The sequence below is a fragment of the Hemitrygon akajei genome, chromosome 15 (assembly GCF_048418815.1).
Source record: "Hemitrygon akajei chromosome 15, sHemAka1.3, whole genome shotgun sequence".
NCBI lineage: Eukaryota > Metazoa > Chordata > Chondrichthyes > Myliobatiformes > Dasyatidae > Hemitrygon > Hemitrygon akajei.
In genome coordinates this window covers 20,786,204-20,810,601 of record NC_133138.1, presented here as the reverse complement: position 1 = coordinate 20,810,601, position 24,398 = coordinate 20,786,204, and the positions used below count along the sequence as shown (strand labels likewise).

Genomic DNA, 24,398 nt, shown 5'->3' with positions numbered 1-24,398 from the left:
CTCTCAACTATTAAATTCTGAATAAGACTGAAAAAAAGGATGAATTCATATTAAATGTATGTATCTAAGGAAGTCTATCTTTGTTACATCTCCTGTCATGAGAATGAGACGTTGGATTTTAGTACTTAATGGCTACAGAATTTTGTTCATACTCAATGGCTATGACTTAAAGATTATTCTTTGGCCAGAAATGGCAATGCATGGGAAGCATATGCTACAAACTGAAAGGTTCAAGATAAATCTAAAATTAACACATACGAACAAGCTGGATGAACTCAGCAGGTTGGGCAGCAACCATTAAAATCTTTTTTGTTTCGTTTTGAAAATTGTTTTCAACGGATGCTGCCCGACCTGCTGAGTTCATCCAGCTTGTTTGTGTATGTTGATTTGACCACAGCATCTGCAGTATACTCCGTGTTTAAAATCTAAAATTAGGTCTTTACTTTCATATCAATGTTCTGAACCCTTTGTTCTTCTTCAGAATTGAATTTCAGGTCTTTTGCTGACTGGCATTGTCATCTGTGTAGGTCACATGAAGGAGAAAGAGGACTAGTCGCCAGCAACCAAACGTAAAAGGAACCCGTAATTCCCATGCTTTGCCTCCGAACAGTCAGCCAATCTTCTGGCATTGCTTGTACCTTTCCTGTAATACCACGGGTTCTTATCTTGTTAAGCAGCCTCATGTGTGGCACTTTGTCAAAGGCCTTCTGAAAATCCAAATAAACAACATCCACTAACTCTCCTTTGTCTATCCTGCCCTTTAACTTCTTCAAAGAATTCCAACAGATTTATCAGGCAAGGTTTCCCCTTTAGAAAACCATGCTGACTTTGGTCTATTTTATCACATGCATCCAAGTACCCCAGAACTTCATCTTTAAAAATCGATGCCAACATCTTTCCAACCACTGAAGTCAAGTTAACTGGCCTATAATTTTCTTTCTTCTCCCTCCCTCCCTTCATAACAAGTGGAGTGACCTTTGCAATTTTCCAGTGCTCAGTACCATTCCAGAATTTAGTGATTCTTGAACTATGGAGAGAATGCAGAGGAGATTTACAAGGAGGTTGCCTGGCTTGGAGAGCGTGTCTCGTGAGAATAGGGTGAGTGGACTTGGCCTTTTCTCCTTGATGTGATGGAGGATGGAAGCTGGCCTGATAGAGGTGTGTAAGATAATGAGAAGCATCAATCGTATGGATAGCCAGAGGCTTTTTCCCAGGACTGAAATGGCTAACATGAAGGCGCATAGTTTTTAAGGTGCTTGGAAATAGGTACGGGGGGGGGGGGTTGTCAGAAGTAGGTTTTTCACACAGAGGGTGGTGTGTGTGTGGGATTCACTGCCAGCGATGGTGGTAGAGATGGATAGAATAGGGTGTTTTAAGTGACACCTAGGTAGGTACATGGAGCATAGAAAAATAGAGGGCTATGTAGTAGGGAAATTCTAGACAGTTTCTAGAGTAGGCTACATGGTCGGCACAACATTGCGGGCCGAAGGGCCGGTAATGTGCTGTAGATTTCTATGTTCTATTAAAGAGAATTAATAATACCTCCACAAACTCTTTAATATGTGGCAGAGGAATTGTTGCAAGGGACAGGCTTTCAGATTTCTGGAAATCTTCTCGGAAAGGAATGACAAAAAGGATGGGTTACAACTGAAACTGAGGGGGACCAATATCCTTACGGGCATGTTTGTTGGAGCTCTTTGGGAGGGTTTAAACTGATCTGATGGGAGATGGGAACCAGAGTAATAGGGCTAACAATGGGGCAGTTGTACAACTAGATGAAGTGTGTAATGCAGATGTGAGGTAACAGTCTTCTCTATAAGGATGGCCAGTGGCTTTGAGAATGCTGAAAACAGATTTCTTGAACACACTTGCAACTTGCATCTAAATTAAAAAACATTTTAATTTTAGCAGCCCAGAACTGTGAGGAGAAAGCCGGAAGTAAGACTCAAATGAGCAAGCGTGTGAGCCCAGATTTGGAAAATATGCAACAATAAACAAAACTGGAAGGACTTATCAGGTCAAGGGTTAAAAGGTACATGTCAACGTTTCAGGTTGATACTCTACCTCAACACTGAGGAAGTTTTGCCTGTATATAACAGTTTGGGGGAGGGTTGAAACAGAAACTGGTAACACTTCGGGGTTAAAAGATATATGTCAACATCTCAGGTCGATACTGTGCATCTGCAATGAGAGGACACAAGGCTCCAACAAGGCTTGTAAATGTAACCAGATGAGGAGGGGAGATAATGTGCAGATAGAACCACTGGAGTGGGGGAAGAGAGAGATGTTCAGAAAGATGTACAAGGGGAGAAGTCTATGTGGACAGATGAGTGTCCCCTCACCCGAAAAAAGCGCCAACCACTAAAATGGCTCAGATGACTCCACCACCAAAACTGTCAAATCACTTTATATGAAATTCTGTGTGGGAGGATTAGATGGCATTCTTTTGATTGATTTGAATAGTGGAATAGTAGGAGAGGAAGGTACTATGGGCTCACATAATCTTTGGCAAAATTTCCTTGTAAAGATGGGACAGAAAACATGGAAAATTTCATTTGTCTCTTAATAGTTCCTTAGATGGCTATGACATAAAGCAGGTAATTAGTTTCTTGGTTTCAGACCTGTTTTGGCCTCTAAAAGATGCAACAAGTCAGGGCTGGGCTGTGTTGGTTTCAAGTTCTGAAAGGTTTTCCCAATTAGTGTGGGTTTAATAGTATTTTTTTTGATGGTGTTTCCTATAGTTATTTGTCTCCCTAAGGAAACAAAGCAAACTGTGGAGAGTATCAGTGACAGTGCAAGTGGTGTGTGATTAATTGCATTAAATGAACTTGATCATCCAAACTACCTTTTGTTTCAATACATTCTAGTGTCCTTATGTTATTTTAATCACTGCAGAATAAACATCCCTATCTGACCTGCTCTCCAGCACCAGTAATCTATCCTCTATGTAATGCTGCCATCACTGGAGAGTGACTGGCATCTCAGCAAAATAAAAAGAAATATAATAATGTCTCAGCTGACTGCAGCTGAATGGTATATTAAGTAGAAAGAAACTGGGGACATTAATGTATACTGAACACAAAAGAAAATCCTCCTGAGAAAGTGATGAACAATTTCTAAAAGCAGAACATATAATGGAAATCCTCACTGCGCTTCTTTTCTCTTTCAATGACAGTGCAGGATCATCTTTGTAATAAATACTGTTTTGTTAAAATCTTTCATTAATCAGCATACACACAGGATGTTCCAGACGATACCCTTGACCATTCCACAGAACCTATAGTGCCCACATGCCTAGTAGCTCCACATGCAATCCCTACTTTCATGGACACTTTAAAGTTGTTTAATTTGTTTAATTTCCTAATGTGCTAATTAACAGAGGAGTTATAGTTTAAGATTCCCTATTGTGGCAGGAAAAATGTTAGCATGTTCATCGAAACAGTTAGTAGATGAGAGAGTTTGAGATTTGTGTATGGTAGTGTAAAAAGCTACTAAGAATTGATGGCAACAATGCATTTCATCAGCTCCAATCATGGTTGGATTTTTTTAATATAGAATTTTAATCCTAGGATGAATTGGACTACTTTCTTCACTTAAAGGACTGTCAACATTTTGGCAAAGGGGTTTCTCAGTTGGGTTCCACTGCTTTGTTGTACAGTCATGAACAATTTGGCTGATAATAAGTGCCGTATTTAATCCACTGCAGTTCTCCACAATGGACGCTTGGTTTCATTTTCTACTTGGAATGTATTAACGTTGAATCAAAAGTTACAAGCTTTGTATAAAAGATGACAGCAGTGTAAGCTTCATCAACCTACCCAATGCACTTTGAAAACCCACAAAAAACTTGCAATGTTAGAAATAAGGCAAAGTTAACTGAAAACTGTTTACCACAACAGACCCTGCCATGTTGATCTCTCCAACTTTAATCGGATTAGTCTTGGCTTGGTCCCGTATTAAAGTTATGGCAGGCTTCTGAATCCAAGGAGAAAGGAAAGCTTATCCTTCGGAGAAATCCAGTTAAAACTTTTCCGCTGCATGATCCTAACTGATTTGCAGATTGCTCTGATAATGATAAATCAAAATCACTGGCACTACCTAGTAATCAGCACATCATTACAAAGCAAAAATGCCTTTTGGGCAGAACAGTTATTCATTTATTTCTCCATTCCCCATTTTACTGAAACACCTGCCCTAAGTTGTTTCAGTAGGCATCTACTCATTTCTTGTTTCTAAATCAAATAGCCATACATCTATGATCTTATGTTCAGAGTACTATTCATATATTAAGCCAGCTCTGAATTAGGCATGCTATCAGAATGGAAGTGTAGATAACATATGGGAGCCACCTTATAATTTAAATATTATTTTTTGTTATTTATGATAAACCTCATGAAAAATTTAAAAATATTGTAGCAGTATACAATTCAAAAATGTAAATATTCAACGTGCAGTGCCTCAGAAAAAAGGCATCCATCATTAAGGATCCCCACCACCCAGGGCATGAACTCTTCTTAGTGTTACCATTGGGAAAGACGTACAGCAGCCTGAAGACACACACTCAGTGATTCAGGAACAGCTCCTTCCCCTCTGCCATTCGATTTCTGAATGGACATTGAACCTATGAACACTACTTTGCTATTATTTTTAAGTTCTGTTTTTACACTACTTATTTTAATTTAAGAATTTAATATACATACAGATACTCTCATTCAGTTTTATTTCTATATTTGTCATGTATTGCATTGTACTGATGCCACAAAGCCAACAAGTTTCATGATATATGCCAGTCATATTAAATCTGATTCTGATTCATGTTGAATGTTTCTGCTTCATATCTCTCTCTTCTCTCTCTCTCTCTCTCTCTCTCTTTCTTTCTTTCTTTCTTGGTACCATCCAATATAGTTATCTTTGTTTCTTTCATGGATCACCTATTTTGTATAACAAATTAAGCCATAGATTTTGCTGTCTTTACACCAATTCAATTTAAATGGATTACTAGCAGCAATAAAATAGCACCAACTGAGGAACCTCAGTTTATTCATCACTCAACTTTTAAGTTTGTCATAACTGCCTGTTTCATGCCAGCCAAATGGAGAACTGCTCTCATAGAAGAATTAAGCTGTATGCTAATTTTACAATGCTTGCTACAGACTTCTTGCTGCAGTAACACTGCTGTTATTACTGAAATTTTGTTCTGTTGCATCATTTTGTCTTTCACGGTACGTGACACTTTTAGTCACGTATCGCACTTGTAGATGACGCTGGGGGACTTGGGTACTCAGTGGGCTAATGTGCCTGAAACACTTCATAATTTTAAACAGATAAAATCTTGCTCTGCTTCTTCTTGACCTAACTAAGGCTGTTGTCATAAAAAAAATTAAATCCTCTCACCGTGTCTTATTAAATTTAAATTGACAAATCTTTGGGGAGAAAAGGAAAGACAGTTTAGTTTTAGAAAATATTCACTCTGAGAGGTAAGATGTGAGTTTGATGGGTTGCTGACAGAGATTGATTGTTGATGTCTGCGATGCTGAGAAGCTTTCTGATTTTGATTAAAGGCAGCAATGTATTTAACATATATCATTAACATATTTGGGAGAAGTTCTGGAGCAACTAAATTCTTAAACCAGCCAGAAATTGTCTGTTGAAAAAATTGCAGCTGAAAATCTGTCTTATTTGTCACCTAGACTAATCCATGTAGTGTTTGGCACTGTGGTTAATTTGAAAGAACTGGTGCAATATATTTTTATCGATTACGTGGATTTTAATTTAGACATAATAATGGACACTGGGTGGTAGAGAAAAGTATCAATTATATTCATTTGCCCATGAAAGTTAGGCAAATCCAGCTCCAGCATATATGATATCAACTTAAGCATTTCTAAGTGACAGCAGGATACTTGCTATGCAAAATTGTCTTTAATTGTCTCAAATTGAGACAAGATTAATCTCCTTCAGATCACCAAGGTAGCTGGTGTACAAGGTGAAAATGTATTTACATTTGTCAAGTGAGTTATATGCTATTGAGATTACTGCTTATACATTCAACCATATACAGAGCAGTGAAGGAAGCCATCAGGAAAATCTTTTTCCCATTTGTAAGAGCACTTGAAAATATCCTCATTGTATAAGTCTCTTTGCAGTCTTACATTTTTAGTTCTTCCATTATTTATCTATATTTTTCTCCAAATTACAATAGTTAATCAATCCCCTGGATAAATGATCTCTCACTTCACTTCTCACTTTACTTCATGACTGAGCCTTGGTCTGGATCTATCTCAAAATTGCTTTGATAAGGTTTCCTCAATGGGAAAAGGTCTTATTTTTCAGTATCATTCATCTTAAAGAGTATAAAGTCCATATGTGTAATCTGTGATGTGCAGTTATCTCTAGTGCCATCTAAGAACCCATTTTTGGGGCTTATATATGTGTGTTCATCTTCAACATTGTCATAAAACACTGCAGCTGTTTTTACACATCTGCTAATGACACCCAGTCTAGCTCACCAATGCTGCCTCTAAGGTATCTAGCAGCTTATCCAGTATTGATTTCTGGATGAGTACATATTTCTTCTAACTAAATATTGGAAAAACTATGAAGTTTGTCTTCAGTCCCAGTCACAACCTCCATTTACCAGCTATAGACTCTATCTTTCTCCTTGGCCATTATATGAAACTGAAAAGATTGTCTTCAAACCTGTTGGCATTTTTGACCCAGAACTCCTTACCATAAATCTGTACTGTATCTAACATTGCCTGTATATCTCTTTAACATTGGCCATTACTAACTAGTTAAACATATTTTCTCTCGTAATACCCTCTGTACGTTTTAACCACTCTGCTTCTCTGAATCTTTCTGAAACAAAGTACTTGTTTAGACCTACATCTTTGACTAGGCTTTAGGTCTTCTGCTAATTGATAATAGATGCTTATGTAATCTCCATTTTGATGAATTAAATTCCTTTGTTTCACGACATTAAAGGAACTTGTTGTTGATGTTCCCTGAGCGTTGAGCATTCCTCTTTTAACATATATTGAAAATGATTGTAGAAACTCGGCCTGGAAAATGTTAGTGTGTAAAGTCACAACCTCCTTTTCCACAGAAGCTCAAGCTGCCAATGTTCTGCCTCATTGCAGCGCCCAACTGTGACATTGTATGGTTCTGTTGCATTTTGCAAATGTGGTGTTAGAAATTTCGTAGACTAATTTTTTTTGCAACTCTTGGCATATTGTTAACTGTTAATATGCATTGGCTCTGAGATTACACACTGTGAAAGTTACCATATGAATGTCACTCATTCATGCAGCTTTATTTTTTTTATAACAAAGGCAAAATTACATTAGTACCTCCCGTTAATAGAGGAATTTTATACTAACTTCTGTTTATTGCCTGATACTCATACTGCACAATTCCATGAAACCTTTGTTATATCTCCAAGTGCATCAGGTGCTGAAGGAGTTATTTAATTACCTGCATATGAGAAAAAACAATATTCTGATGTAAAGTAATAATAAGTTAAAATTGCATGGTTAGTGATTGGTGGCAGTGTTGCAATTACTGCAATGAAATCTTAGGTAAATGACAGTTATTGTTTGCAACTCATAAACACAAGAAATTCTACAGATGGTGGAAATCCAAAGCAACACACAAAAAATGCCGGAGGAACTCAGCAGGTCAGACAGCAACTGTTTTTTTGTGATATCTGATTGTTTGCAACTGTCCTTTGTGACATCTGATTGGATGGTTCATACTTAAAACATTTCTTTATTCTACATCTCCAAAGTAATGATATGTGGATAATTATTCTCAATATAACATGTAGATGTACATCAAAACTTGGGAATAATTGTAAAGCATGAAATTTATTGCAGGCCAACATAAATTCCAAGAGGGAAGTTCAAGTGGATTGTAATCAGTCAGCTATTATGAATAATCAGGTCCCTGGGATCGTTATTGCTGGCAGGAGATTTTTCCCATTTCTCTTTTATAATGTGGGATTGTTGAGAACATACTTTTGACAGCAAGTATCAAATGGAACTATAGTAGCTAAGATTCTTCCTGTTGCTGCTATGCACACAAATCATTGCAAGCTTATTGAACACCTGGAGATCATTATCACAAATCAATGCATCTTTTGTCTAAAAATGTAGAGAATACTGTAATAAAAACAGAACACTCTAGACACTCAGAAGGCCAGACAGCATCTGTGGAGAGAGAAAAGACCTTCCACCGAACTCTTCTCTCTCCATAGGCGCTAGATTACTTCTAAGCACGTCACCGTTCTTAATTTTAATCTCTCTTTTCTAACTTCTACAGTATTTTGTGAAAGACCATGAATAGAAGTGGTGAGCATTAGTGGAATACTTTTACCTGAATTATATGAGTAATAATCCAAGTTATTTGTTTCCTCTACTCAGAAATTAAACAGCATCCTTTGTAGGCTCTCCCTCATGAATATGTACCCAATGATGCTGATAAAATTATTCTACTTTGTTTCACTTTAATTTTGTCAACAGTGACTGTCTCAACCAGTTCATTCTGTAGGCGATATTTATTATTCCTCTGCCAATTCTAACAAATTACTTAAACCTGCAATTTCATTTTGAGGGGGTGTCTGGTGACAATTAGATCCTGCTCCTGATTCACCTTTCATGGTTTATGAAAACGTTGGAACGCAGATCAGTATTTTTTAATCATTTCTTAATATCTCTCATTAGTCATTTAAAGTTGTATATATCTATAACTATGATTTTACTGCAGGTAAGAGGGTGTAGATTTATCTGCATCTATTTTAGTGATACTTCAAGACAAGGAACAAGGATCAAACTCTCCATTGTGTGGTCTGCACTTCTAATCACCTGGCTTTTATATTTCTGTACATTAGAGACCTAGTCAACCTCCACTGCCAAAAAAAAGGCTTATGAGATAAGCAGTGATATTTTCACAAGATTTGTCAGTGTAACTCCATCCTTTCAGGTTAGGGGGATTGAGGCGGGGAATTGAATTATAGAACAAATGCCGCCGTAAAATACAATCACTATTATCTGAAGGGAAGTAGTGGAATAGAGCAAATAGAATGTAATGCAAGTTTAATTGCTGATGGATTTTACTTCAACGCTCCATGTAATGATAGAATAGAAACTAACCTTTTCTGATGTGTAAAGAATGATCTAAATATGCATGTCTTTTTAAAGCTGCTGGGTCCCTATAATGGACTTAATTTCATGTTGTTTGTAGGAGCTGAAGTTGTTGATTTTAAAGTACCATTACTTCACTCTTTTTTTCTTTTCTGGGATAGGGGCAAAGGCAGCATTTCAAAACATTAATTGCCTATCTCTAATTGTCCTTGAAAAAGGGGTGATGAGCCACTTTTTTCACGGCTGCTTTCCGTCTGTTGAGGGTTTTCTTTCCCCAGCATAATCAGTAACCAGTCTGTTATATGCCCCGTATAAAGAGACACTGAGTAATACATAAGCACATTTCTACACCAAAAAAAATTAGGTAGTTGGTTGCATTAATTAATTGAATTCAGGCACCAGTGGTTAATAGCAATACTGTATTAGTGAACTTTAAAGATTTTTTTCCAGCCCTTTTCGTCACTGGAGAATGTATATGGAAGGAAAAGTTGTTCTAAATGAAGATGTTAACCTTTGTTTGCAATGGCAGTTGTTATTAAGAAATATGCTGCTGCATATCCTTACATGTCTTTGCTTGCATTATTTTGTTTAGAAATGATGAAGTACTATTAACCACTGGTGCCCGAAATGTCAGTTCTATTCCTTTTCATAGATTCCGCCTGGCATGCTGAGTTCTTTTAGCATTTTGTGTGTCTTACTCTGGATTTCCAGCATCTGTGCAATCTCTTGTGTTTATTCATTTGTTACTGTTAAGAATCCCTCATGTGTTGATGGCTTGGGAAAGGGAGTGGAGATGGAGAGCCATAAATGTGACTACTCTTATCTTGTCTTCCTGCCATTTACCTTAACATTTCAATTTCTTTCATAACAGATGTTGTTAGAGGAACTTTGTTGTTTGTTTCCCAAATACATTGATTTGCTCATAACTTTAGGTCAGGGGTTTTAGGGGGATAAATAATTTATGGTGCTTGAAATTTTACATATGCTTAAATGACATTAACCTGGGATGTTTCATCCAAGATGTTTAAATGTATGAAAATTCCCTTGGGAAGGGAAAAAGTAAAATTGTAAATACAGTGAAAAACTCTCCTGTTAACAGTGGAGTGGATCCAGATTTAGCTTGGATATTCCACAAAGATACAAGACACTATTCGAGCTTTAGCTCCCGGCACCTTTCATCACCAAAAATGTTTCTCCTTTACACGTCAGATGCTAATTAGCAAATATCTAATTAGGAATAGAAGATTAATCGCTCTTGGGAGCAGTGAGTCTTTGAGCTCTGGTGGCTGTACCAGTGTGTGTGTGTGTGTGTGTGTGTGTGTGTGTGTGTGTGTGTGTGTGTGTGTGTGTGTGTGTGTGTGTGTGTGTGTGTGTGTGTGTGTGTGTGTGTGTGTGTGTGTGTGTGTGTGTGTGTGTGTGTGTGTGTGTGTGTGTGTGTGTGTGTGTGTGTGTGTGTGTACGAGAAAAAGAGAAAGGGAGGGGGATTGACTTTCACACACTGTCACAGGAACACTGAATGGTCGTCAGGAAGGCAACACATACACACATCTATCTCTTTCTGTGGGCGCAGAGTCGATACAGTGTGTTGAGTTGGGATTTTTTTTTGATATCGCGAAATCAGGTTGATTTGGCAGTGGAGAAAGAGAGCGGCAGATCAATCGTTGCCGTACTTGTGCCCTGTCTTTCTGAGTGAGTGTACATGTAGCTGGGGTGGGAGCGACCCGGAGGCACGCTTGCCGGCACATGTCTGCCCGGACACTGGGGGAAGGGGAGGGGTGAGGGAGATCCGCTGAATGTACACCTGTCTGGCTTTGCCGCCAGTTGTCATGGAATCACTGGTGTTGGCACCAGCAGCTGCAGGTTTCTGAGAACAGCGCTCCAACACAACCGGGCTCCCGAGCCTTCATTTCAATCTGCTTCTCAAGTTATCCCTCGGACTTAGTTATTTCTTCCTTGCAGTGTCGATGCTAACTCCTACTCTCGCACCCTCCCTCCCTCCTCCTGTTCCTGAGATGAAAGAGAAGCCGAGACAGGGCTAGCCACCTCTCTGACGTTTGGCTCTCTCTGGTAGACCCCCCCCCCCTCCTCCCCCCTGCTCCGGCATTTGGACTATCTTTTATTTTTTCTCTCCCCTCTTCTGTGTTTATTTTCCTCTTTCACTTCCCGCCTCCTCGCCGAGTGTTGCTCCTGTGAGTTGCAGCCTTCCTCTGCCCTTGCCGTCATGTCCCAGAGGCGAGTAAACTCCGGGATCGCCCTGCAGGCTCGGCGGTCTCGCTAGCGCCGGAGCTCGCCTCTCGCTGGCCGGAGCTCGGCGGCTCTTCGCTCCCCCCTTTTCGCATCTTTCTTCCTCCCTTTTCCTTCTCTCCTCTCTCTCTCTCTCTCTCTCTCTCTCTCTCTCTCTCTCTCTCTCTCTCTCTCTCTCTCTCTCTCTCTCTCTCTCTCTCTCTCTCGCTCTCTCTCTCTCGTTTTTCTCCTCCCCTCTCGCACACAATCGTCCTTTCTCTCCTTCAATTGCTTCCCCTCTCCTGTATTCCATTCCCCCCACTCTCTTATTCTCTTCACTGTTATATACCCCTACATTGTAATTATCCTTTCCCTTTCCTCCCTCTCTCTCTCTTTACTTCGTTCCCTCCCTCGCCCTCTCTGATTTCCTTCCCTCCCTCTTTCATTTCGTTCGTTCCTTCCTCCCTTCCCACCCCGCCGCACCTCCCTCTGCCCAGCTGCGATCTGAAGGAACCAGCTCCGATCCCGCACTCGCTTCTTAACCTGCGGCGGCCGCGACAGCAGCCGGGCGAGAGCTGACAACCCGTCCGCCGTTCCTTCCCCCCCCCCCCTTCCAGCGTCACCTTCATTACCATCGCGGTCTGCTTTGGGGTCGGAGGGTGAGCGGAGCCCCGGGGCCACTCTGGTGCAGATCCCCGGACATGCTGCTCTCCAGCACGGCCAAGCCCAAGAAGTTCCCGACTGAGCCAGGTAGGTGCGAGCTGGGAACACCATCCATCCATCCATCATCAATCCATGGACCATCCATCAATCTATTAGAGATTCACTCACTCGCACAGTCTGCAGGGCAAACTGTTGGCTATTACGGTATTCCGGGGATGGTAGCTGGGGGTAATTTGGGGAAGTGTTGCTTACCTTAAACCAAATTAATATCCTTTTCGGAACAATGGCGTGTTTAATGGATATCAAAGTCTCAGGGTATTGTATCAATTTCGAATAAAATCACCAGAGTTCGAGGAGAATGATACGTTTTTATTCTTCCTCTGAAAAGTTGAATAAGAAACCCTGGCACTTTCTCTTCCTTAACTTGCCATTGTGTCGCTCGTATTCTATTTAAGTCAGAGCCGAATATTTGCCGAATGTTGCCTGTATCCCAGTTCCGGACCATGGCAGAAGGGGACTTTGCCGATTGACTACAGTTTACTCATGTTACTAAGCATCATTTAAGTCTTTCTTTCCGTTTTATGTTGTTTATTCCTTCTTTCTTTATTAAACCCTTAAAATTGCAGTAGTTCATCCAACAAGGAAATGTGGTTTTATTGTAAGCTCAGCTCCCCCCTCCTTTCCTGGCAGGTGATGTACGTGTTGAGACTATTTGCCGATGTGGAATTGTATCAGATAATTCTGCGTTTGTTCCGCGTTATGCGTGGAAATGCAATCACTATTAGTAATTTTAAGTCGTGTTGTTCAGTGCTGTTGTTGTCCATGCTATTCTCTCTCAACCCAGACTAGGTTTTAGTGTCTAATTTCAGTTTTCAGGATTTGATTTTCCAATTACCTGGTAAGAACAGTAAGGTGGCGGTTTATAAATGGCTCTGTGTCGTTTTTCCACATCAAGAGGCAGCTTCAGACCACACAGGTGTTTAAAGAAACGTTTAATGAAAAGAAAAAAAAAATATGTTCCTTTGGTAAGGAGGCAGTTCATTCTAAAATACTGGAAAAGAAAATCGTCAAATATTTCCCAGCTGGCATTCAGTTCGCTAAAGTTCTTCAATTATTTTATTTGATTTAAATAGGTTTTTGTGGGGTTTGCTGGCTTCTTTGTTTAATAGGTCCATGGTTTCTCATTTGCAGATTTTGTATCTCTGTGTTGCCAAATGAGGTAAGGTTAAATTTGGAAGAAGGAATCTGTTGCAGAAGTGACACATTAGATAGGAGAGTTACCCTATATGGTTCTGTAAACTACCCAAAATGCTAAATCTCCTTGGTAACTTTAAATAGAGCAATGTCATTTGGTCTGCACAAAACCTACTGATATTTCAATACAGAAAACACCAAATATCCTCAAAATGATCAACACAACCAGGCTAATTACGAATCTAGATTTACAATGGTCATCTTTTGCAAATCTACAAAATTTCCATGAAGCGTGCTTATTTAAAAACATATATTATGATGCTTTTGACTCAAGTCTCACATTGCAGAAACCTCAATGAACAGGAAGGTCAGTGGTTTCACAATCTTGTCTTACTTGAAGACAAAGATTAACCTGAGTGAGTTCACAATATTTAGTGATAACAAAACATGTCAGAAGTGAAGGTATCTTTTTCCCTTTCGCAGAGGTAGAACAGGGTCATTAAAAAATCTCTGACAATATGTTACTGTTTATATGTAGGAGGAATATTTTGATCTGTTATTTTTGTGAACAATCCTGTTTAAAAACATTTTGCACGTATATTTATCACATCTCTATAAAGCATCTGGAAAGCATCTCAGTAAGTTGTCAAGTATGTGTTTCATAACATTATCTTTCAAATATTTTTCTTGAGAAACACATGGCAGCTTCAAAACAAATCAATCTTAATGAATATAGCAGTTTCTAATTTTACAGTGACATGCTTCAAACTGCAAATGTTATATTGCTTTTGACAAAATCTCCACTCTGCCTTTATCCACCACCGGCTTAGAGTGGAAATTTTCCCAATGTGAAAAAATCTAGATAACACGCAGTTCCCCAATAGTTCTATTCATACATTCAAACAGAAATTTTGATATGTGTTTTACTGAGAAAGTAGCTGTCAAATCAGTAGATTGTACCAGCTTTTATTACATCCTTGGAAATACTGGCTACAGTGGTCCATTGATGAAATAGGTGTACATGCAGCTACTACGATGTTGGTGGAGAAGTGCTTCTATGGCAGATGGTTTGGTAAAGAAACATTTGTGAGAATGGGGATTGATGCGCTTTTGATCTTTTTCCTCAATCACAAAATAAAGTTCACTTTCCAGTTACCCCCTTGATTTTGTCTGTGCTGGCAGTGAAATTCATTTTAAGATCCATTATGTCCTACCATGGTTTTCAAGTATCTGTAGCGCTGGTGGCTGGATCTAGGAGTGTATTGATAGATAGAATCCTGTATATAATTTTGAGTGTTTGTGGGGGGGTGTGATCTCATCACCTCTCCAGGTCTGTGTCTTTGTTTTCCTTTCTCAGCTGCCGACAAACTAAATCTGCTTATTGATGGTGTACAAGTGCTTAATTCACATGGATTACATTTGTCCACTGTTTAACAGCGGTAGTTATCAATTTTACATCAGCATCTCAAAGATGTTTGTGTTCGTGCAATGATTTTCAAAGATTTTCAGTGTTTTGTTTTAAGGTGTGTTTTGTACCCTGATGTTTCTTTGCTTTTTCCTGACTCATATTTGCTGAAGTTCTTGTTTATCCTTTTGTTATTCATTCACAGAATGTGTCTGTCTCTGCAAGACCAACGTTTATTATTTTTCCTGTCCTTGAACAGAGTTGCTTGCTGCGCCACTTCAGTCTGCAATTAAGAGTCAATCACAAAAAATGCAGGGCTGGAGTCACATACAGGCCACACCAAACAAGCAGAACCGATTTCCATCTTAAAAGCGGATTAGAGAAGCAGATGGGTTTTTGCAACAATTTGCTCGTTGCATGGCCTTTATGTTATTGAAGTCCAACAACACACTGACTGTTCTATTATATCCAACACTATCCATTTATTCTTCTATCTTTTCATGCTGTATATATGTTAATGTAATTTTAAATCACTTCCAGCTAAAGTTACACAATGACTACCAATCTCACTATCAGTGTAGGTTTACGCTATGCTGTCCTTGTAATAGGTGCAAACCTTGTAATATTAAAATATTGAACAATATAGAGTTAAATTTACAGAGGCATTAGATTTTCTTTGGACACTTTAAAATATGGATTCATGCGGAGCTATAGTTCAAATCGTGTCAGGGCTGACAAATTTTGTCTCTCTCTGGGACACAATTTATTTTGTTAATTTGAGTGCAAAAATACTTTTGCCTCACTTTATATCCAAAACATGAGTTGAAATGAAAGCAGAGCTGAAGAATGTCCATAGCTTTCCATATGACCGTTTTGGTGAACTCAGACTTGTAAATAAAAGTAAACACAATAGGATCTGAAGATACAACATGTTGATTTCCAAAGCACACACACAAAATGCTGGGGGAGCTCAGCAGGTCAGGCAGCATCCATGAAAAATAGTAAATGGTCGACTATTTAAGCCGAGATCCTTCTTCACATGTTGGCTTCCTCGTGTGAAATTCAGTCTCTGTAAATTCTACAGTCATCCCTGTATTACCTTTGTATTTATGTTTTCTTTTTAATAACTTTCTTCCCATCTCTCTTGAAAATCTCACCAGCAACCCAAAGAGTGTATTTCTGGTGTAAAATTAATAGTATGTGTTTTGAGGATGCACACATTGCGAAATGAAAATCAGTCAACGAAAAGTTCACCATTCTTCACCAGGAGCACAGTAAATAGAATTGTAGAAAGCTATGACATAAGAACCTGTAAAGATCACTGAAATAGAATTTGATATATTGACTCACCATGACCGTCTGGCCTTGAAGATTCTCAAGGAAAAATCTTTCCAAGAGCTGAATGGGCTAGCTACCAAGAAAAAAATAACCTGCAGAGTTTGGAAATCTCAAGTAAATCCAGAAATTGCTGGAAAACAGTCATCGACCTGAAACATTCCCTCCATGTCTTTTGCACAGATGCCTGACTTTTACTGAGTGTTTCCAGCAGTTTCTGTTTTTATTGCACCCACCTGTTACCCAGGCAGAGCTAGCTTGATAGGATTTTTATTTTCTTAGTGTGTTCCTCCTTGCCAATATAGAAGGATGGCCTTTTCAGTAAGGTGCCAGATGTCTGCTGGTGTCTGTGAAACTATGTTGCATGTCCAAATGCTGAAGGTGCAGAAGCATACAGGACTGATAACCGCAGACATCCCATCTTAACAGCTGGGGAATTGCAACTCAAATAATTAAGCGGGTACAGAAGGAGGCTGATGTCAAAGTTGGAAACAATTAAATGACTTAATTGTCATGAAAACTCATTTGGTTTCATCCTTCAGGGATGAAAATCTGTTGCTCTTCCCCAGTTGGGCCTGTATGTGACCACCAGGTTTTCAAAGGGCAATTAATGACAGACAATAAATATTGGAATTGCCAGTGGCATCCGCATTCCATGAATGCATAAAAGTAACTGCTGTTTCCAGATATAATAGAGTAGCAATCAGGAAGTGGAAGGAAAGAAGATAAAACTTCTCTCCTAAGTGCCCCATATTGTTTCATCTACAACCTGGCAGGTTATAGATTCACTAAACTAGCTGTCGTAAACGAGCCTTGTCATTTGTATTATGCATGTGGAATGCAAAATGTTTATACAACAAAAGATCACAAGAAAAAATTATATAAGCATGGGACTCAAAAGACGGTCCCTGAGAGGGCAGAAACAGTCATTGAATCTACAAACGTTTGTATAAGAATAGCAATTACGCCATTGATGCAGCAGAGAATACCATTGAAGGTACTGTGAATGGGTGCGCAAGTATGGCCTGAGATAAAATTCAAAGTAAATCTATTATCAAAGTACATCTACGTCACCATTGGCTACCCTGAGATTCATTTTCTTGCAGGCATTCACAGTAGAACAGAAAAATAAAATAGAATCAATGAAAAGCTAAACGCAAAGGCTGACAAACTTCCAATATGTGCAAATACAATAAAAAATAATAAATCAATCAATTAATTAGCAACTAAACAAACAGATAAGCAAATAAATAGATAGATAGACAAATAAATAAAAACTGAAAACATGTGTTCCAGAGTCCTTGAAAGTGAGTCCATAGTTTATGGAATCACTTCAGTACTGAGGTGAGTGAAGTTATTCATGCCAGTTTAGGGCCCTGATGGTTGAAGAATGATAACTGTAATAAAGAAAACAGATCAGCAAAGAAAGAAAAAATGGTCGTGGTTGGAGGAGGAACGTTGAGAGAAAGGAAAATTACTGAGGGATAGTGCATAGTTAGCAAAAAAAAAGGCAGAACAAGTGGAACTTGATGTTAAAGGTTACCATGGAATCTCTTGAAGTAACATTATAAATGGGTGTGAGTGAAAATCCATATCAGTAGGAATTCAAATATCAACAAGATGAATATTACGAAAAGCAATTCGAAGTGGTGAGAATAATTATCTGAACAGTTGGATCAAAATGCGTCTTCAGTCCCAGATTGGAATTGTGACTTTTCATCTGCTGCTGCAGATACTCGGCTGGAAAAATCCATGGGCAGAAATGAAAGTTTCTCTGCACCTATGAACAAAGTTGCTCCTATGCCACTGCCAGTGGTGTGAAATTGGCTCCCAGTACCAGCAGCCTCAGCATATTGCAGAACTGCTTCTGCTGAATATAATCCTGTAATATGGATGCTCCAGCTTACATTCAAATAGTAAAACATCCCTAGGCTGCTTCAGAGGAGCAGTATCAGGCAAATTTTGACACTGAGCCGCATAAGAAGATTAGAGGTGGTGACCAAAGACTTGAACAATGAACTGGGTTCAGGGAGCCATTATAAAAGAGGAGTGGGAGGCAGAGTGGGGCAGGAAGGGAATTCAGAAGCGTATGGTCTTGCCAGCTGAAAGGTTGGCTGCTATTGATAGAGCAAATGGAAATTGGAAGGAATTACTTGAGTTAATATCTTGAGGTTCACTGCGAGCAAGAATTAAATATAATTTGGAAAGCAGCTGATACGTATAGGCCATGCAATACAGTAATAATTGCATTAATGAAAACAGCTGTAGTAGAGTTTTAGCTGATTCTTGGGAAACTGAATTCAAGAGCTACCAATAAATTATTAAATATTTTCAGTACACTTTCAGCAATTTAGGAAAAAAAATGTACATCTTACACCAATTTGCTGTGAAAATATATTGAGTGCAAAATATTGCCATCTCCCCATAGGCAAATTCCCATTAAATAACTGGCATTTTGAAATCATAAAACATTTTGTGTTTGCACTCGTTTTATTCATTCCTGCTAACCGTATAACTTTTTAGATGTTTACCTCTGTTAAATAATTAATATTTTTTGTCAAGCTGCGCAATTTGTTGTAAACTCATTCAAAGATCTCTGTAATTTTTTTCCTTTTTTGACATACACATTATAAAGCTATACTGAATAGGTACAATCCAAAACAACCTCTGTGCTTTCTCAACAAGTATCCAAATCTTATTTTGATAAAGTCACTCATTCTTTTTAACCGTTAAGTTTTCCGCCATCTCCTGAAGAGCGAGGCGATACATTTAAGTGTCATATTATTGATGGTTCTGCATCAAATTTGTAAACCTGGTTTAAGATTCATACAAACTGAAATTAGTTTTCATAGGTTGATTTGACTGGAGCAGAGATAAAAGAACTAAACTCCTGAGTATCTATGGCATCCTTTTTTCTCCATTAGGGTAAAAATTGAATAACATACGGTGGTAAAATTTTTGCATATTGTTTATTTAATTTCAATTGTGATTATTAACTGTGTTTGATTTTTTTTATTAATTAAATTAAAATACATACTAAATGGATAGTCAGTCTTCCAAATTGCGCCTCCCTGTATGAGAATGTGTGTCTGTAGGTGGGCAATATATAGTATAAGACACATTCTAGCATGGAAATACTGCTGAATAATTTTGTATTCCAGAATTGAGTCACATCAAAATTTAGTTTAATCCATGTATTCTGCGATGAGTAATGTTAATCAGAATATTGTTCTTGCAAAAAAAAAGTAAGTAAAATTGGTTAGAAGGGACATCACAGGCAATCTGATTTGTGTGCATTCCGAACAGGATATCTCTCCGTCAAACTTCAAAGTAGCAAGTAACAAGCCTTTCTCATGCTTTTGTCATTGTGCTTATTTAACAATAGCCTACAAGCTGCGGATTTTAAAATGATATTGCTGAGATTGCTCATTGCCAGCAAATACTTGTAGTTGGTGCAAATGGAGAGAGAATTAAAACTGAGTGCTGAAGTGGATGCATCTAGGGATTTTTTTTTCCTGTTCTGAGATACAGTGCAATTCCCTCTAAAGAAGATGGCAAAGATACAGCATGGACAGACAGTTAAAGTAAGGTGAATACTATATCCCGAGTTTCGTCAGTTAACCCAGGCAATGATTTATCTCTTAAATGAATACCAAATCAAATTATGAAAACAATTTTGAAAATTAATAAAAATCAACGACTCAGCAGCTGAAAGGATTTAGCCACAATATCCATTATGGAATTATCAAATCAGTTTGGTTTCACTCATGAACTACTCTAGATCTACAAAACATCTCAGCACAGCTCTTTTAAATTTCCAATGGATTCAGCATTATCTTGGGCACTTAGCTGTGAGGTTGTTGAAAGGAAGTGCTCCTTTTTATTCTCTTTTGTTGATTACGATGTAGCTTGGGTTAGAAGGGATACATTAGAGACATTTCATAATAGATTTGTATCAGAAGCATTAATTATCAGGCGAGCGCCTCTGTAGCATAGCAGTTAGCGCGACATTATTACAGCTTGTGGTGCTCCAGAGTTCGGAGTTTCATTCCAGCGCCGTTCTGTAAGGAAACTCTATACATCCTCTCCATGGAATGCCTGGATTTTCTCCATCTGTTCTGGTTTCTTCCCACAGTCCAATGTCATATCGGTTAGATTAATTGGTCATTCTGAATTGTCCTGTGATTCGGTTAGGGGTAATTGGGGTTATCGACGGCTGCTGTGGCAGCGTGGCTCGAACGGACGGATGGGTCTTCTTCACGCTGTATCACTAAATAAATAAATAATGCAGCATTTGATAATAAATTGCCATTTAGTTAACTCTGCGTTTGGTGTTATGCTTAATAAAAATACACACTATCCCAACTTTTTCTTGTGCTTTGCTGACCCAAGCATTTGTTATTTTATGGCTTTCCATTAACCTCCATCAGATACAAGTTTGCAATTAGTCTGAAAATAATCTTCATTTGCAAGCCTCTCAGGTTGTACAGCATACCTTCCTTCCAGTAATTTATGCTGTAACCTTTAGTCTAGAACTTGGAACTTAATTTGTGTGAAGGCCATCCTGAAAAAAACTCTGTCCTTTTCTCATTCGCACTGCATCCCACAGTTCCTGAAATGAGAAAAGCGATGATCTTGCTCTATCTAAATGCTGCTTATCTGCTTGCCAGCAGGAGGAGCTAAGAGAATGGTCCTGTGATCACTCTTCTTTCCAAGCTTCCTTCCCTGATCACATAAACACGGCAGAGTCGGTATGGAGATTGCTTTCTGCTCAATGTCATTACATTGCTGCACTTATGTGCTTCCCTGTCCAAAATGAATACTTAACTAATTGATTCCAAAATACCACTTAAAGCAAAAATGATCTTGGAGCAACAAGCTGTTATGCAACAATAATTTTGCTGATGATTACTTTGTTGACTTGTTTTGTGGCTTCTGACAACTAATCATTCAAATTATGCAATGCAAAACAGGCTGGCAAAATAGATGTTCTGTCATCAGAACTGAGGAAAAAAAGTCAAATGCCACATAAATGTGGGATTGATTGAATGCAAAAACGCCAACAAATCTTCTGACACTAACACCGCTGACATTGACTCTTTGTTAACAGCTCTGCATAGTAGCTATACTATCTTTTAATTTAACCCATTCAGTGCTGAATAAACTTTTGGCACAGCTTACAAAGAAATCAGGACTTGAACCTGTCAGTATGTTACACAGTGTATTGTCACTAGGACTCAGTCATTCCTCCTGGTTTCAGATTTGGTTAAACTCATCAATTAGGCCAGAGTGCTGCACAGCCTTGATCTGTCCCTAGTTTCTGATTTTGCCTCTTTTTTTGTGCCTTCTTGATTTCTGTTTGCAAGCCCCAACTTTCTTTGCAATATGTACTTTAAGGTGTTTAAGAACAGTCTCTGCAACAATATCACTCCTCCTCTCAATGCATGGCCTTGACAAACTTCTCTCTCCATTTTTTTGATGTTTTGCACTATTTCTGGCACTATTGCACTATGTTACATGTTTCTGTGCAAAATCAGGCAGTATTTTTCATGCAGCTCCTATCACTAACTGTGTTAAAGGCACAATTATCCAACTTTAGAATTGCAGCAGGTTATCCTACTTTTAAATGTCTGTTCTGCAACGTTTGCACGGCAGATAATTTTTTTTTAGCAAACAGCAGGTGCCACCGCGTAGCCAGATAAAGAAACAAGGGTCACGGATTTCTACAAAAATGATAGAAGGCCAGACATGGAGCTGTCATGTTGCAGCATTTGCGTTCGTATGTTTCATTTCTGCTCTTGCCGAGGGCTGGATAATTACTTCCCTCCCTTTCTCACAGGGAAGGAGGGAAAAATATTGAGGTGCTATTTAGCACATGTCGAGAGCTGGTAGCCTCCCTGCCTTTGCTTCCAAATGAAACTGAGTAGCAGTGGGAGTTGAGGGGTGAAAATAGAAACTGAATGAAATGAATGTGAAAATCAAAAGGCATCTATTCTGTTTGATGTAAGAACTGATCATTCAACTTAGACTTGACAGTTTTCTTAGCCTTCATACAATTAGCATATTTTTTTTGAAATCTTCGGTATATTACAGAAAAGCATTGCACAAAAAATGCAGTACGTGTCACTGTTTCTTGAATTAATTTTGTAAAATACAGAGTAAGATTATATGCCTGTTTAATGTTTTGATTTTACACAAGAAAATGTTTTCATTCATCTTAACAGCAAGTTGTGCTTAAATTTCAAGTCATTTATGAGGAGACTAGGATCTCAGATTTTTGTTTATTGATTAAATCTATGCTGTGCATTCGGAGGACATTTTTTAAACTATCGCCGCCCCCTACTGGTATCGCAGTTGGCATTTAAGACAGGATTATCTTCTGGCAGTGAGGAGAGGTTGTGTGAGGAAGATACTGCTCATCAACGAGGACCACATTAAAGCAGATATGTGCCAACAAAGGCGCATCAAACCATTTGTAAAATTTCATGACTTACGACTGAGAGAGCTGCTTCTTTTCTGCATAAGTATCATCTGTTCTTTGAATTTGGAAGCAGAAATGTAATGAACAACGTATCACACTCCCAAAAAAATTATTAGATTAAATATTAGCTAAGAATATGATTTTGCTAAATTTGTGGCAGCTTGAATATTCAAGCATACAAGCCGCCTTCAGGTTAAGAACATACGACTTTGGAGACCCCCCTTATATGAAGGAGTTCCCATTATTTATTAAGTTCAAAAGCACAGCATATGTACTTGCATTCATTTGTACAAACAGCAGAACAAGTCTCTCTCCACTTTTATTAATTGTTCTTTCTTATCAGTGTTATGTGCATTCATGCCATTCATAACAATACTGTGGAGGTATAGTCACTATATTGAGTGATTTTGTGTATTTTCCAACTTAACGATAACATCGACTTACGGACATCTGTAAAAATAGAACATTTTCATTACCCAGGGACAGCCTGTGCACTTATTTCCAAGGATATATTGCCAAATGTAGATAATTAAGTAATTTTATTTTTAATCATAAAAGTAGAATAGGCAATCTGGAAAGTAAAGCTCAAGAGTGAGAGATTTGCCAGTCACGTTGTGCAGTTTGCTTTCTCTTACAACATTGTGGTTGCTTTTTTTTCCAAAAGACAAAAGATAGGGACAGGAGTGGGAGATAGAGAGAGAGGGGGAGGGAGAAGCAAGAGAAAGTGGGCCAAGCAAATTAGCTGCTAACACAATCTGCTTCCAGGAGGAAGCCATTTGGGTCTGCCTTGCCTCACAGTAAATGACCTTGGCTGAGGATGATGACAAAGTATCATCTAGCCGATCCTTGACAGGATGCCATTCCTTGGAAGTTGACAAATAGTTCACATTAAAACCGGGGCATTTAAGGAATCATCCCCATTGCAATTCATCAGTTCTGATTACAACACAAATGCCAACACCAGCTCAGAGCAGATTTCGCAAACAGTGCAAAAACTGTTGTTAGCAGAGAGAAGGGTAAAAAAAAGAAACAACAACACGATGGCTGTCACAGAAATGTTCTATTGCACATTACCACCAGCCTTTGCAAACATCAGTGGAAATATCATGCAAGAACATAGCCTGGATGAGCGTGAACTGGACTAGACATAGAAGAAATCTAGTGTGATGGACTTTCCCATTAGAGTCAAAAATTGCTGGCAAATTAGTTATGCATTTATCAAGATTTAAGCTATTTTTGCTTTCATCTCAGCACCATGGAGAAAGGGATTACAGTCGCTAAGCTTACCCTTAAAGCCCCCGCAGTTATTCTTGTTGCTTTGAATGTGGCTCTGATGCTTTAGCTGCGTCATTGGGAGCTGCCAGTATAGTACAACTTGCAAAATTCTCTGTTCATTATCATTTTTAGCAGAATTGCATGGATGTCCGCATCTGTTTGAAAGGAGGAAACATCGACAGCTGTGTTTCAAGGCAAAGTTATGTGGGTGGCACTGTATATTAAAAGAGTGTCTTGTTTCCCCTCTGCAACTGAGGTTTAAATCTAACATAGACAGATGGGATAAAAGCCTTGACTCTCTAACAGCTGTTAAGGGCAATTAAGTGAAATGATTTTGGGCCAAATCGACTCTTCTTACACAAAACAGAAGGCCATAGCACAAAGCAGTCGTCATCTTGGCAAACTAGTGCAAAGTGTGCTAATTTCTCACATCAGGGTCAAGTATTTCTCCACAGGTAGAATTATCACCTGGAGTGGCAAGAAGTGTTCCATAATCTTTCAGAATGGAGTTGGGACAAATTTTATGGTGTCCTTGCTTGGAAGATTTGGAATATGCATTGTAAATAGACATATTATTCTTTGGATTATGTTTGAAAAAGAGCAAGAAGAAGATCCTTGATGCTGAGAGTCTGGGATTTAGCACAGATTTCCATCTATTCAGTGCTACATATCACATCTAGAT

General features: G+C 38.6%; 1 protein-coding gene across 13 annotated transcripts in view; it reads left to right on the top strand.

Moving 5' to 3' along the window:
• The window catches only part of tenm2a (teneurin transmembrane protein 2a), a 2,964,155-nt gene that overhangs the window by 2,405,950 nt on the left and 533,807 nt on the right, over window positions 1–24,398 (top strand). The window contains exon 1 of one of the 13 annotated variants that reach the window (XM_073067294.1): window positions 11,988–12,113. The exons of the other annotated variants lie outside the window; for them this stretch is intronic. Coding sequence (XP_072923395.1) covers window positions 12,065–12,113 — 49 coding nt within the window. The 5' untranslated portion in view covers window positions 11,988–12,064. Of the gene's footprint in view, window positions 1–11,987; window positions 12,114–24,398 lie in introns of those variants that run through there. 13 annotated transcript variants of the gene reach the window in all.